This window comes from Oryzias latipes, chromosome 12 (assembly GCF_053564925.1).
Source record: "Oryzias latipes strain Hd-rR chromosome 12, Olatipes_Hd-rR_3.1".
Lineage (NCBI taxonomy): Eukaryota > Metazoa > Chordata > Actinopteri > Beloniformes > Adrianichthyidae > Oryzias > Oryzias latipes.
The window spans coordinates 14224496-14239670 of NC_136248.1; the positions used below are offsets into that span (position 1 = coordinate 14224496).

The 15175-nt window shown below is 43.3% G+C and overlaps 1 protein-coding gene across 1 annotated transcript; it reads left to right on the plus strand.

Annotated features, from left to right (window-relative positions):
* Window positions 1-144: 144 nt before the first annotated feature.
* LOC101159368 (ras-GEF domain-containing family member 1B-B) lies at window positions 145-15151 on the plus strand. Its single transcript, XM_004074995.5, has 14 exons — window positions 145-423; window positions 7857-8378; window positions 8479-8601; window positions 8704-8841; window positions 8919-9134; window positions 9866-9940; window positions 11702-11794; window positions 11925-12027; window positions 12966-13045; window positions 13141-13236; window positions 13318-13413; window positions 13532-13655; window positions 13728-13800; window positions 13874-15151. The coding sequence occupies exons 2-14, from the start codon at window positions 7863-7865 to the stop codon at window positions 13905-13907; spliced, it is 1767 nt and encodes a 588-aa protein (XP_004075043.1). The 5' UTR covers window positions 145-423; window positions 7857-7862; the 3' UTR covers window positions 13908-15151.
* The last annotated feature ends 24 nt before the right edge of the window (window positions 15152-15175 follow it).

A 15175-nucleotide genomic window follows, 5' to 3' on the forward strand; every position in this document is an offset into this window, starting at 1 on the left:
TGTTTTCTTAACATTCTAAAAAAGAGGGGATTTGCTTGAGGTTAGTTCAACCAATCAAAATCTTTGGAATTTTCGATTCTCTCCTTTCCTGCCCTCCGATTGGACAACACCTGCTTTAAATGCCACCACCTCCTTCCTCTGATTGGTCGGCTTTCCCGGCTCTGTGAGCTCATTAGAATACGCTCAGTTTTGCGGCTCAATCGTTGCTGGTCTGCTGGTTCAAATAATTGACTCGAAAAGTGGGAGCGCAGACACACAATGGAGGAGAGAGCAAGACGGACGCCGCGCGCAGAGATTTATCCACTTTGCTGAGATAGTGAGGAACCCGTCACGACACGCGTTGAGTCTTGAGACAGCGTCGTTTCCTCGTGAGTCGTTCTACAGGTGAAACCAATTGCATCCGAACTCCAACGGAACCGTGAGGTAGGTTGTTGTTCAAGGAGTATATTAAAACTAGGCTGCAATCGTGTAGCTTCCTTTTTTTTAACGAAATAGCTTTATAATAGGAAATTGTTATTGATGGTGACGTTGCTTGCTAGCTTAAAGTTGACTTTCACCAGTTTTAGTTGGACGTTTTTAAATATTAACTACTCTTTAGTGTTTGTATTCGTGGAAAAGTAGTTAACAAATTACATATCATGTTGTTCATATAATTCCTGGTGAAGACGTCACTTTCCCTATCCACTTTACCCCGCATTTGTAGTTGTTTTTGTTTACCCCCGACATTCGTTTATAATTAGCCAGATGAAAAGGCAGCATTAGTCACCGGAGCACCTGTGATGGGACCGCGGCTGCGCAGCATGGTTTCTCCACAGTCAGCCTCACTTTTGCGGTTGATTCTCAGCCAGGAGCTCGGACGTCAGAGCGCGCGCGCGCGCGTCCTGTAGTGTGTTTACGTGAGAGTTCGAGGGACTGACAGATTGCGCTCGTCTCTGGGGCAAAATAAAGGGGGGAAAGCGCGTGGTGCTGTTTTCCTTTCTTTTTTCCCCCCTGCTAATTTTGCCTAAACGGACTAAAAATAGACGTATCCTTCCCTCCCTCCACCACACACCTCCACACAAACATGCAGTCTCTTGCCAACTTCTAGCATTTTCTGATCATTTGGGCCAGGCTGCTTAGTTAGAATAAAACCAAACCTGATTAATCTGGTATTTAAAAAGTGCCAATGGGAACACTTGGGAGACTGACTGCCGTGTTTCTGGTTAATGAATTGTTTTCAAGTTAGTTTTTCCTTTTTATGAGATGATTCCAAAAGTTTGAGTTTTTTGGGGGGCTTTGTGTGTAACATTTGTGTGCGTGACGTAAACAGAGATCAGCCCCACTGTGATGAGCTTAGGGTTATAATATCCTAAAGAGAAGAGGAGATAATGTGTCTTTATCCATTCAGGCTCTGGGTTAATACTAGCCAGCCAGATGATCCTACAGGCAGGTGACTGAAGTGTGAAGTGTTCAGTAAACATAATGTATTTTTAGGTGTATGTTGTTTTTTATTTAATAGTTTGGGGTGAAACTTTTACCCAAGTGCACATTGTATGTGTATTTTTTTTCTTTCATTTTGGCGGATGTTATTATGTGCAACTAAGTGCAAAAACTGTGAAGAAGCACATTGCTGCATTGCCCGCACATATTTTAAGTCTAACATAACCGTAACTCTAACCCTTCCTCTGGGTCTGTGCGGCCAAGGAAAAAGTTCAATATTAGCCGCTCGTATTTAGAAAATGACTTTTTAAAATAAATAGCAACAACCACTAGAGGGCACTGTAGGCATTTCTATTAGTATTTTCTACGAACAGCAATGCAGAAGAAGAAGCGCCGCTCAATCTTATGCCGAGCTGGTGGAATCGTTCCAAAGAGAATGAAGAATTGTGGGCATTTAGCGATTACAAGTGATGTAAAGAGTTTAGTTGGTTTGCTTTATGTTATGGTTATCTGAATAATTGTTAATAATAACTATAAGTTAATAAACTTATAGTCTGAAAAATTCGGGTACGTGTGTTTGTCAGGTCAGCATGCAGGGGTCATCATCATCCCTCATGTGTTTTGACTGTTTTTTCTTTCTAAAGTGAGTTCTTTGGTGAGTCAGTCGTGCATCTTCTGTAACCATAGTGCTATCCTAGGCACTTTAACGTTGGGAGTTGGGTCATCTAGACCCACTAGACAGTGCTCTGAACCTTTTTTCTTCATTGATTTGTAATCTTTACTGGTGTCCATGGATTACATGAAATCTTTCCACCTTTATCCACCTTTGTCATGGTAGGGAGAACATGTCAATGTAAGGGTGGGGTCATAGGATAGCACAAGGGTTAAAGGGATTTATTTAATAAAAAAAACAACAACTCCCTGATGCACACAAGTGTTAGATGGAAGGAGGCGCGTGTAGTTTCTGCATCACCAGGAAGGAAAACACAGATAACCTCACCGGTGTGTCTGTTTTGATTCTGTGAGACTCACAGATCTTTGGAGAATGTCAAAAGACTACATTCCCATTTTTGCACTGAAGGAGCTCTTTGTGACTTCCCCGTTTGTCAACTTTTTTAGAGTTTAGCTGAAACCAGCATTTTGGTTTCTAACAGTGCCGCCCGCAGCAGCAGAAACAAGTGTAGGGTGGGGCTTGCTAATTAAAGGCACGCTCCTAACAAACACAATGTGGCTAAACTTGTCATGTGGAGATGAGAATGAATGCGCTCTTTGGACTGTGTTTTATGCCTTGGATCACAAATCACAGGCTCATTTAGTGATGTGTGACAGTGAAGCTATTCATCACATACTCGCTTTAAAGTCAGACTGTCTCGTATTTGTTATTTTTGAATAAAACACACAGTTTATGCGAGCATAAATAAAAGTATGGATTCGTTTATTGACATGAAACTATGCTATGCCAGCCCACAGCTGATACCCGCAGGAGGTTATTGGTGTCAAAGTACATCAGATGCAAGGTAGTGTGAAGATAGCGGTGCATTACATGGAAGTCCTACCACTCTGACATAGTTTTATAGGCCGTCTTATCGGATCTGGACTGTATTGTGTTCACCCTGAGCACAGACTGAACCTTCGTCTTGTCCTGACCACGCGGCGTTCTCCGACACTAAAAACAAACTTTGTTTGGCTCCTCATAAACTACAGTGGAATGACAGAGTCTGCAGTTAGAAACCCTGCTGAGTTTAAACTATACTTTTTGTAAACTAATCTTTTTTAGTGCAGTGAATTATCGTCCCCCTTCAGTACACACTGTTATTTGGTTGGCGGCCAGTTTGCTTTGAATAAACACAATTCAGAGTGACTAAGTTCACCACAGAGGATTTGCGTACAGCTTTTGATCTGTTTTGGCAGCGTCCAGCACACGGTTGCAGCTCGCAAACGCAAAACGGCGACATTTGTTAAGCAGGAAAAGGGAAATCTCCTTAATTCAGCATTAAAATGTAGGAATGCTTCGTTACTGAGCGGAGGCGCAGACAAAGTACAGAACAGAAAGGGGAATTGAAAGAGTCGACATCAGAGTTTGTACCTTTCGTGGGAACAGCAGAAAGCGTGATTTGGGTGAGCTAAATGATGTGAGAGTGACTCCAGCCTTGAGTCACGCAGAGGCAGAGCATGTTAAAGCCGCTGTGTGTCCGATCTGCTCTGATCTCTTCCTGGGGGTCTTTGTTTGGTTGCTAATGCCACGACAGGAGAGATAATACCTCTATTGTTGGGGGAACCCCCTCCCCACTGGCCCGTTGTGCTCACCAGCAGTGGATTTACCATTCAAAACCACATAAAATGATAATAGAAAAGGCTTTCAGTGTCGGATTTCAGTCTGCAAACGGAAATTATTTTAGTTCTGTTCTAAGGATGGAGAAAATGCTGCTGAAATGGAAAGCTGAAGTGTAGTAGATGAAGTAGGGTGAAGCAAGCAGACACAACCTAGGTCATGGTTTTAAAACAACCAATCAATCCGTGAGATGTTTTCATTTGTACCAAGAAACTGCACCAACAGCCTGTCATTCTGCATCAGCAACTTAAAAGGTGGGAGTGCAAAACTCACATTCTGCCTTCTCCATAACCACATCAATCTGCCCTTAAAGACTCCAAGTCTTCAGAATTTACAAACAAGAGATTGTAAACAATCCTGTCTAATATGAAATTGTGCTTCCGACGCCATCATTAAGTCATCTGCAGGGAGTTCAACCTATGATTTAAGGAGGAGTCCCATTTCAGCGCGGCCGTCTGGAAGCCACAACTATCCGAAGGGTCAGCTTTTCAGGAAGTTCGTCTGGAAAATTCAGTTTTGAAAGCTTGCAGGCTTGTGTGTTTTTTTTTTTTTTGTTTTTTTTTGCGTCAGTGCTAAAACAAGCAAGGAGGAAAGGAGGAAATGTTACTGTGTGAATTCTTATCTCTGCGGTTTGTAAAGGCACTGTGGTTTCTTAACCAGTATAGAACAGCCGGTCCAGATCACAGAGTTCAGACCTGGACTGGCTCAGACGGGCGTGATCCCAATAGCTGGGGTATATGTGTGCGTGCGCGTCGTTCAGGTCCATATGTGTGTTTGTGTGTGACCCTCGTGCATGTGGATTACACAGGCACGGCGCCATGCTGGACAGGGGTGTGTAAGAAGTTGGCTGTGGCAGACACTCCTCTGCAGACGCTGTCATGAACAAACAAGAGTCCCAGAGTCCTGCCGGGTTTTTGTTTTCCGCCGCGGCGTAAGTTCAAATGGACACGCCTCTGTGTGAGGTATGCATGCTTCCACAGACAAACAGCCACAGGGATAAAGATGGCTCCAGAGTTAAAGCACTCCACCATGGGGATCTGGGATCAGCTTACCATCCTCAGATCCAATTATGTGAACCATTAGGACAAAGAGTCACTGATCACTTCAGATCATCCATCTGTTTAGGGGTTTCATGTACCCCCCCCCATTACTTGTTTACTCCCACCAACAAAGTTGCTTCAAGAGTTTCAGTAAAGCTGCAGTGAAAGCATCTGATTTGTTGGAATCGACACAACAGAAGAGATTTTTAGCGACAAACAGACGCCTCTCAAACGCTGACAGTAGCAGAAGGGCTAACATTACGGGATCAGCTGGGATTACGTTCATATAGCTTTCCTCGTCGGGGCTTTTGTGGGACAGAGTTGCTCAAACGCGCGACGGCTTAATACTCAAGCGCAGCTTAAACATCAACCGCATTCCCAGCGAAGGAGGTGGGACGTCTGAGGGCAGGAAGTTTGCAGAACTCCGGGAGCCACTCGGAGTCAAGACTTTATCGCTTCGTGTTGACTCAAGGACAGCCTGCTTGACAGCAGGAAAACGGATGTGGCATTACGTCACGCTGCAAGAACACATCATTTCAAGCTTTAAAGGGTACAGTATTTTACGTCCGCCCCGAACCTGGAGGAACCACCAAACCCAGTTGTGTAAGCAAGAGGAAGCCTCCAGAGAACAGAAGGAGATGGAGCTTCATTTGACTGTAATCCAGTTAGTGTTCTGTGTTTGCAGTAAGACTCTGACAGAAGGATTTACTATTAACCAATCAAACTTGAATGATTAACCTTCAGCTTTAACTTTTCTCACAACTTAGCAGTTTAGGAGTAAAAGACAAAACAAATCCTACAAAATAAGCTGAAATGATATGTACTGTATTCTTTTGAGTTGAAATTGTGGTTTTTGGATAGTTTGGCCCTGGTGCGACTCATGATTTTATTGAATTTTTTTTTTAATGGCAACAACCGCTAGAGGACAGTTTAGGTGGACGTATCAGCAATGTAGGAGAGGCACTGCTCAGTCTTATGCTACGTTCAGATCGGCATGTGCTACTCGATACTAGCGCACGTCCGCCACCTGCAGCTGGAAGAGGCTTGTTGAAGCGGTGCAAATCTTCCTCCTAGCTTTTTCCTTCAGAGCTCTATTCTGATATATGAAAGACTTGGTGTCATAGAATTCTGGCCAGGCACAAACCACAACTACGAATTTCTCTTCCATGATCAATTTTCAAACGGTTAGCATGTCCGTGAATTAAAAGGGACGCTACCTATTTATCAGAACTAAATTGGTGTCAAAGCAACACGGACACAATAGCCACACTTTGTGTACTTAAGAGTCTCAAAACGTAGCTGCACATGAACATGCGACTTTTAAACGCCAAGCCTAAAATGCGTGTTTACACAGACTTTTCATTGAAAGTGATCGCTTGAACGCGCTTTATGCCGCAGAGTGACACAGAGGATAAAGAAATCAACGGATTTAAAGAGTTGTAGTGATATAGTTTAGTAGACTTGTTAGCATGTTCTTTATGCTATATTTATCCAAATAATTATTTATTTTGGGCTAAAATACTAGATTCCTCCTGTGTTTCATGAAGCTAAATGTGTTACGGTAGTGAAGCGTGTAGATATTCAACCTATTATTATTATACCATTCTGTTAAATTGAATAGCCTTTCAAAATAAAGTGTTCGTCCTTTTTCCCGTTTTTTTGTTAAATACGTTTCTTCTAAAAGCGGGACTTGTTTGTTTTCCCTTTTATTGTGGATTATTTACTTGCTGTGACTTAGACTCTGGAGCGATGTATAATCATCAAAGTACCAGAGTTGTTGTTCTGTTTTCAAACTATTTATCGGCTCAATGTTCACTCAGGAATGTGGATGACCCTCTTTTGTTTTTCTCATATATTATTCAAAAAACTCTACTTTCTTGTCGCCCTTTAGATTGGTTTTTAACCACAGTTCTCATAACTTTTCAGTGAAGATCTTGTAACCAGAGTATTTTTAGCACAGCGTGGGGTTTTCATTAAATCACTTAGCTGTGACCTACAAATCATTTAACTTTATAGGATTACCTCAGTTGAAGATGAAGCGACTCTTTCTACTTGTTAAGGAAAACTTTTTCACTTTTTTTAAAGTTCTATTGAGGTTTGTCCTTTTCCCGCAGTTTTGTTTTCTTGGTTGACCTGTTTCTTTGCAGTCACAAAACAAGCAGACCCCAGTCTCATAAAAAGTTTGCCTTCAAGTGAACCCTGGTGTGGATCAGATACAGTGTGAATGCACGTAGTATTTATCAGATCAAAGAGTGAAACCAAAGAAAAGAAAGACGAAAAGAAAAACAACTTGGAGAGGATTTATAGGATGGAAAATTACAGAAAACCTGGGAAATATCTCATTGGCACGTATGTCTTTACTGCGTCTTTTTTCTCTGCTTGGGTCTTTAATGTAGCAGCTTTTGTAACTTACAGGCAGTTTAGATGACTCTTAAAGACCCACTAAGATTAAAATGGTGTTTTGCGTGGTTTTAACTTGTTCTTGTGGCATTTTCTTTGATAATGGAGGACATGTATAAAGAAAATTAACCTTGAAATTGCATTTCTGAATATTTTTTTCTTCAAATTTTTGTGATTCTGAAGCAGATGAAAAATACTTTGAAACGAATCATTTGTGACATAGAGAATACGCTGGGCGGGGCCACAAGCATTCTGCTCTGAGCAACAGGAAGGGAAGGGGGGGGGGTGACTCTGTGCTAACAAGCTGAAATTTAGAGGTCAATTTCTGAGGAACTACTGTTGCTCTGCAGAAACTATGTTCTAAAAACGGAACAAGTTTTTGGATTGTGACTAAAAACGGCATAATCCTAACTAAAAGACCACTGGAAACGCTTTGAAAACAGATCAAAAATCCTCGCAGTGGGTCTTTAAGGGTGTTGTATTAAAGCAATAAAGCAGGTTCAAAGTTTGTTAGCATTCCAACCCGGTCCACCGCAAAACTAAAAGACTATTTTCGGCTTCTTTGAGTTAAACTTCTAACTGATCAGGTGCAGACTTTATCACGCTGCTGTTTTGAGTGATGTTAATCTTTACCCTCGGCTGATAAACCAATGCGGTCTGTTTAGGTCGCCATGCCTCCCACAACTCCATATGCCGGGAAATTCAGCTCCTGCTCTGTCTACAACAACAACAACCACCACCCGCAGCCTCAGAGCCCGTACAACAGCAACACGGCGCCAAAACCCTCAAGAGAGCACATCCACAACGGCGTCTACCCTGCAGCAGAGAATCCCTACGATGTGCCGCAGCCGCACCACGCATATCGCAGCTCCTCAGTCTCTTCCATGACCTCAAAAGAGCATCATTACAGCAGTAGCTGTGTGGTTTCGGAGAACCCTTATTCCCCACAGCGTCAGCCTCACAGCCCCCGCCAGCACAGCACGTCGTGCCCGGGGAGAGCCCACCGCCACTCCAGCAACGGGGAGCATTCCTGCCGTAACAACGTGGCCTCTGTGAAGAGCCGACTTTACGGACAGGGCATCACTGCCAGCTACGGGGAGATGTGTTACCATGACAACAGCTTGGTTTCAGCATCTCTGGAGGCGTTGATTCAGCACCTGGTTCCAACGGTGGACTACTACCCTGATGTGAGTGTCTGTCAACCCAACTTGCTTGTTATTTTTCTGTTGTGCCAAAAAGTCCTTTTTTTTGGTTTACTTTTACTAATTTTTTTTGTTTATTACGCAGAGGTCATACGTGTTCACCTTCCTGCTGAGCTCACGCCTCTTTCTTCACCCGTACGAGCTCATGACCCGCGTATGTCACCTGTGTGTGGAGCAGCAGCGGTCTGGAGATGCCCTTCTGGACAAGGTGGGTCACTCACTCAAACACCCACAGGTGCTGTTTTTCTCTTTCCCTCTTGGAATCCGTCCCACTGTCACACCCATGACAACAGCACTGATTTGACCGCAGATACGCTTCCGTGAGGTGGCACCCAAACTGGTCCAGCTGCTGACTGAGTGGACAGAGACGTTTCCGTACGACTTCCGGGATGAGAGGATGATGCGCTGCCTGAAGGACATGACGCAACATGTGTCCCGGGGCGACGAGGTCAGCATTTAAGCCAAACAAACACAACATGGAGCCTTTACAGCGTCCTCACCGTTTGGGTTACGTTGTCTTTCCAGTACTCGTGGCGCGCCATGCAGCAGATGACCCAGCGTCTCATTAAGCGCCTGTCTGCTCTCGGTCAGTACGAAGAGGCTGTGGCGGCGCTTAACGCGGCGGCAGAGGAGCGCCCGACCTCGCTTAAAAACAAGCAGGCGGCCGCGCAGAGAAGTGACATACTGAGCGTGTGCGATGACGCCTTCATTCTCGCCCAGCAGCTAACCCACATTGAACTGGTAAGAGGTTTTTTGTCTACTTAAAATAAAAAAAACGAATAAAATACAGGCTCAATAGTACTTGTAAGACTTCCAATGCCTTTAACACCAATAAACAGATCATCAGATTGTGCAAACAATTGCATTTTTAGAAATAACCTTTTTTTTTTTGCCATAACGACACAACGGAAAAGTGAAACAAAAATGTGACAAACCATGACTTTAGAGGAAACAAAACCAGCTAATAGTAGATTAAGTCTCATGAATCTTTTAGCTCTAAAGATACGTAAAACAGCCAGAGGTATAAAGCTACAATGTCACAAGAAGCAACAATTAAGAACAGCACCATCTAGTGGCCAACTTAAGCAAAAAACTCTTATTGCAAGTTTTAATAAAATCAAAAAAGTTTAGCTAACAGTGCTCGGCCATTTCAATAACATTTATTCAAAAAACAAATCTACACTTGTTGAAGATTTTCCAAACGTGCTTGAGGAAAAACCACATGGCTCTTGGTGTTGCACATTTGTTTAAAAAGCGCTAATAGACTGGCACACATAACTTCACCATTAAAATTTTTACAGCTTTAGATAAGAAATAAAGTCTGAAGAACAGAACATAAAGAACAGATTTTGGCTTTCTTTTAAACTGACTTTAAAGTTTAGATCAGAATACCCTGAAGCTGTTTGGATGAAAACAGAGACTCGACCAGCTGTTATCTGTGTTCTGACTGTTGTCATGCTTCCCGCCTGCAGGACAGACTGAGCTTTATCGGTCCAGAAGAGTTCATCCAGACATTCGCCTTGAAGGATCCCATGGAGAACCACAAGGTACAACTTCATTTAACGCTGTATTCAGACTGGAAAAATCCTTTTGAGTTAATTTTATTTATTCCGAATGGAGTCCTGAACTTGCGTTTGGTCTGCATTCAGACTGCCATCAAGCAGACCGATCTGTTTCGGACCAAAGCTTGTAAACAAAACCAGGTGACTACAGATCTCTTCAGTCATTGGCCAGAAGCTATGAGGGCGGGACATAACAAAAAGAGAGACTCATGTGCTGCACTTAATGATTCTTATCGGGACAATTAACTTATTAAAAGTTTAAATTTTATTTACCAGTTTTGAACGTGGGGAACACGTCTGTGATGGTGGCTGTTTTTGTTTAGCTGTTCCGCCATTTTTCTCATTACAGTCGGATTTTCAAGTTTTACAGTCAGATATTGAAACATCATGCATGAAAACAAACCTTTAAATAGAAACTTTAGTGCTGGTGTTGTAAAATCCCCCAGTTAGTGGATTTCTGGTGCTGAAAAGTCTCATTTATAATTTTTTTTACTATATAAAGACATCTGAAGAAGAAAGCAGCATGAAGGCTTCGTAATCATCAGCGTCAAAGTGCCCTCCTTGTTTTTATGGACTCCTCTGATTGTGTTTCAGATGCGTGTCTTCTGGGTGTGTGTGTATAATTTGTGGTTCACTTCAGTTCAAGTCAATTTGGTTTTCAGGCCACATGAAAGGATCTGCAGCCGGATAGACGAGCAGCATTTGGGCTTTGTTCAAGGCGCTGCTTTTGAAACGCAGCACACAACAGTCTAGCTTTCCGGTCTGCGGCGCTCTTTATCTGAAGTGGTCCTGCGATGAAGCTCGAGAGCCGCAGAGAACAAGCCGTCAGCGGGTGTTTTTGCCTCCGTGCTCCCACCAGTGCTGATGTGGTTATATAAGAGAGCGGTTGAGTCAGTGAAAGGGGTCCTGAAGTGTAGAGTGGACGTTTAGAGTGGAGTGGGCTGCTGCTGTTGTGTAAGCTTTCAGTCTGAGGATCTCTGCTATTGCGTCATTGCGGGTGAGAAAAGTTTATTCATGTGGAGCTTTTCCAGTGCTTATTTATACAACCAATTCCCCGCTGAGAAAGAACACACTCTGATACATAAACATGTAGGTAAATAAATAAATGAACCTAAAGAAGAGGAGGAACTCCTGCGGAGGCTGTGTGGGCGCAAACGCTGTCCAGATCCATTAGCAGACGACAAAGTACAGACGAGCAGCAGCAGCAGCCCTTTTCCTTCAATCACTGCTTATCTGTGCAGACGAGGCGGCCTGTCCTCTCTGTAAACCAGGAAGTTTCCTGCATGTGTGCTGAAGCTCACATGTTAAAATCCCAGTCATTTTGTTTGAACAGATTTTTTGGGGAAAAGATGTTCTGGCTTCTTAAAGGATTCTTAGGAGAAGACCTTTTTTATTCTGGCACAGTGGTGCATCTGCTTTCTAAATACACGGTGTAAGATGGATGACTGGAGAAAACATTTTCATACTTGTAAAATTTAGTCAAACCTTTTCCTGTGTCATGATCCCCTTAGTTTTATAATCTTCTTATAGTTAGTTGCTTAAGTTTAGGTTTTGTGCTCGATTCACTGGCACTGCAAAGCTCCATAATCAAGGGATTATGGGAAATGTTGTCACATATGCAGAAACGTCTTCTCTATTTGATAAACAGGTCAACTTCCCAATGTGCCAGGAGACTTTCTACACATCAATTCACTGCATGGAACCTGTTCAGACGTCACCTTTTTTGTCCTGTTTCTCCTCCTTTAGGGTTTCTTCCGGAAGCGTAAAACCAGCAACCTTGAAGCTTACGTCAGCTGGTTCAACCGGCTCAGCTTCCTGGTCGCCACTGAGATCTGCATGGTAGGTTCTTCTCAACAGATCCAGCTGTAACTGTGATCTGGACAACGCCAACGTTAGTTTAGTTGCAGATTTGAACTGCTTGGTGTTGTGTTCACTAAAACATGCCTGATCTTTTTTTGTCTCACTAAAGCCAGCAAAGAAGAAGCAGAGAGCACGGATCATCGAGTTCTTCATCGACGTAGCTCAGGAGTGCTTCAACATCGGCAACTTCAACTCGCTCATGGCCATCATTAGTGAGTGTTTGACACGGACGTGCAGAGACTTCCATGACAGGAACTCTGTCATTCCAACTGGGATCTCTTTACTGATCCGATCACGTGATCTGTAACCTGGTCCGCAGTTTCAGACTCGATAGAAAATCAGATGTTGCATCATGATCTGGGGTCAGATATTTATTTTACTTTTGTTATGATCAGCGCTTTATAGCCTCTTTCTAGCTTATTATTCCAGATAAATTCTCGACTAGAAGGAGTCTGCATGCATCAACTGATCACGACATTTTATATGCAACAGAATACGGCAGCAGTTTGAACACGAGGCGCACAAACGCAGTTTGGTAAAGTTAGCAAAGTATTGGCAGATTTGGACTTCTGGGCTCAATAACTCCTTTAAAAAGCATTTCAGACTGACAGCAAATGTCTCTATTGGTTTTTCTGAAGTCAAACAACAATCTTTAAATGCATTTCAACAGAAAATGGATCAGGTTTTTGGTTTTTCTACATTTCTAAATGCTGCCGACTGTGAGACGACAGTGTGACGCTGCCAAGGGAAAGTCTGCAAAGTGCAAGCTCCAGGAAAAAAGGCTTTAAAAAAACACAAACAAAATAAAGTATAAATGGTTCCATTGATGGGTATTCATGAACACTCAATGATTTTAAAAGAAAATCATTAAATATTTAATTATTTTAATTTTAGACGTACTCAGGTACTCACAAAAAACCTGATCGGGACATTCCCTAATTCTATCTCTCACATCGTCCCGAGCTTTTGTTGATGCTTTCTGCAAAACACAAAACGCCTCTGTTTTCCTCCTCGAGCCATGAAACAAACTGACTCCAACAGGAGCAGTGGCAGATGGAGTTAAAGCTAATCAGGTTAAAGACCAATAAAGTGAGTTAGTGGATCCTGCAGCAGCACACACTCAACGTCACACTTTGATCCTGTTTTTCAGCTGGGATGAACATGAATCCTGTGTCCAGACTGAAGAAAACCTGGAGCAAAGTCAACACTGACAAGTTTGAAATCCTGGAGGTAAAAATTTGCTTCCACTTTTAAAGCGGCGCCGCTGCAGTTTGGCGTGCATCCCTGCATGTGTTTGAGGCCTCATTCCTGTGATCTGTGCACAGCACCAAATGGACCCATCCAGTAACTTCAGTAACTACCGCACAGCACTCCGTGGCGCCACCCAGAGGTCTGAGACTGCACACAGCAGCCAGGAGAAGGTGAGGGACACCCAGCATCGGCCTAACTGGACCGTTTTAGCCCCTCCCTCCCGTATGACCAGCTTTTCTCTCTGTCTGCAGATCGTAATTCCCTTCTTCAGTCTTCTCATCAAGGACATCTACTTCCTGAATGAAGGCTGTGCCAGCAGGCTGCCAAACGGACACATTAACTTTGAAGCAAGTCCAGTCTTTTTTTGATGCGGGATGCCCCCTAGTGGTTAATAACACATGGTTCCTCTCCTAAGTGTTGTCTGTATCTTTTCATGAAGCATAATGATGTTTTGCATCTTCACAGAAACTGTGGGAACTTGCAAAACAGGTGAGCGAGTTCCTGGTTTGGCGTCAGGTCGTTTGTCCGTTTGACCGAGACCGCCGCGTCCTTCAGTATCTCGTCACCACCCCCATCCTCACGGAAGACGGTTAGTGTCAGTCCAGATGTTTCTCCTTCCTTCAGCTGAAGGAAACCCGCTGAGTTTGACTTACTGTTGCAGAGCTGCATCTGGCTTCGTTTGAGAGCGAAGGACCTGAGAACCACATGGAGAAGGACAGTCGGAGGTCTCTGAGGTGGGTGCACCACCCACATTCTCAAAACGTGGCGTAAATCAGGAAAACCTAACGGATGCTATTTATTTTCCAGATCTTCCCTTCTCCATCGAGAAAATCGCTCCTAAGCAAGACAATCGCTTTTGTTTTTTGACTTGATGTATATACAAGTAGCTTCAATGTACCAAGTGGACATGGTTTCTGCTCTTCAGCATTTCCAGGACAGATGGGATGTCCCCACACACTAACAGTATTAGAAAACTGGGGGTGTTGAAGAAGAAAAGAGATGCAGATGCTCAACATCCTGTTAAATCAAGAGGATTCATTCCTTCAGTCATCGTTTGACCACAGCAGGACTTCAGGATCTAACTGAACACCTAATGCTACGTTCACAGAGAGCATGTGACACACATTCAAGAAAAGCTAAACACGCATGTTTAGCATGTGGTGTCCAGCTGGACCGTCGCTACCCGATACTAGCGCATGTCCGCCACCTTCAGTTGGAAAAGACTTGGTGCAAAATGTCAAACCGGTGCACATCTGGTGAATCTTGCTCCAGGCTTTTTCTTTCCCAGCTCTATTCCGATATACAAAAGACTTGGTGTGGTATGATTCCAGCCGAAAACAAACCGCCATCATGAATTTCTCCTCCATGATCCATTTTCAAACGGTTGGCACTTCCGTGAACAAAAAGGGACGCCATCTCTACCAAATCTGAGTCCCTGATTGGTCAAAATTCAAATGATTTAACTTTCAAAGCACTTTCAACGGGCCGCAAGTTTCGTCTCTAGAGACGGAAAACGTGCGTCAGACTTTTCACTGAATGTGGTCTCTTGCAGATGGCGGTGTGAACGTAGCTTTATGGGCATGGCGTCGCTCCACAAACACAGCTGGAAGCAGCAGCTGTTCTGGATAGATGGATTTTAGTAATAGCAGCTGTAAAGTGTGATTAGACTGATGTTGCCAGACGCTTGTGTTACTGCAGACGACAGCAAACGCGTGTCTGTGGGAGCTTGTGCGTTTTGGGGAATTTTCCTGTGTTGGTATAAAGAAGCATTTTGTTTAGTCTCAAACCATGAGTTTCATCTCCAGCTTGTTGCTGGCTGGTTCTGTGATGGTGAGCTTTTCAAAAAGTGTGGTCTAACCTGCGTTTGCATAAATATCAGCAAGACTTCATGTGACCTGAAACACGCACGTGTCATCTTTCAGCATCCAGCTTTGTGTGGAAATGATCTGATATTTCTCTGTTTGTCATTTTACTGTTTTTAATATTTGTGCATTTTGTGGTACCATTCAGGGTACTTGTACTGTTTATGTGAAAAGAGGAACATATATATTTTTTCTTTCAAATAAATACAAAAACGTAAATGAACAGTTTGGGTCTTAATGATGATGA

Bases quoted from the DNA above. Each gene is read 5' to 3' on its own strand.
- LOC101159368 (XM_004074995.5), top strand. From the start codon at position 7,863: ATGCCTCCCACAACTCCATATGCCGGGAAATTCAGCTCCTGCTCTGTC. The intron at 13,656-13,727 runs GTTAGTGTCAGT...TTACTGTTGCAG, and splicing joins CCCCATCCTCACGGAAGACG to AGCTGCATCTGGCTTCGTTT. The intron at 13,801-13,873 runs GTGGGTGCACCA...TTTATTTTCCAG, and splicing joins GACAGTCGGAGGTCTCTGAG to ATCTTCCCTTCTCCATCGAG.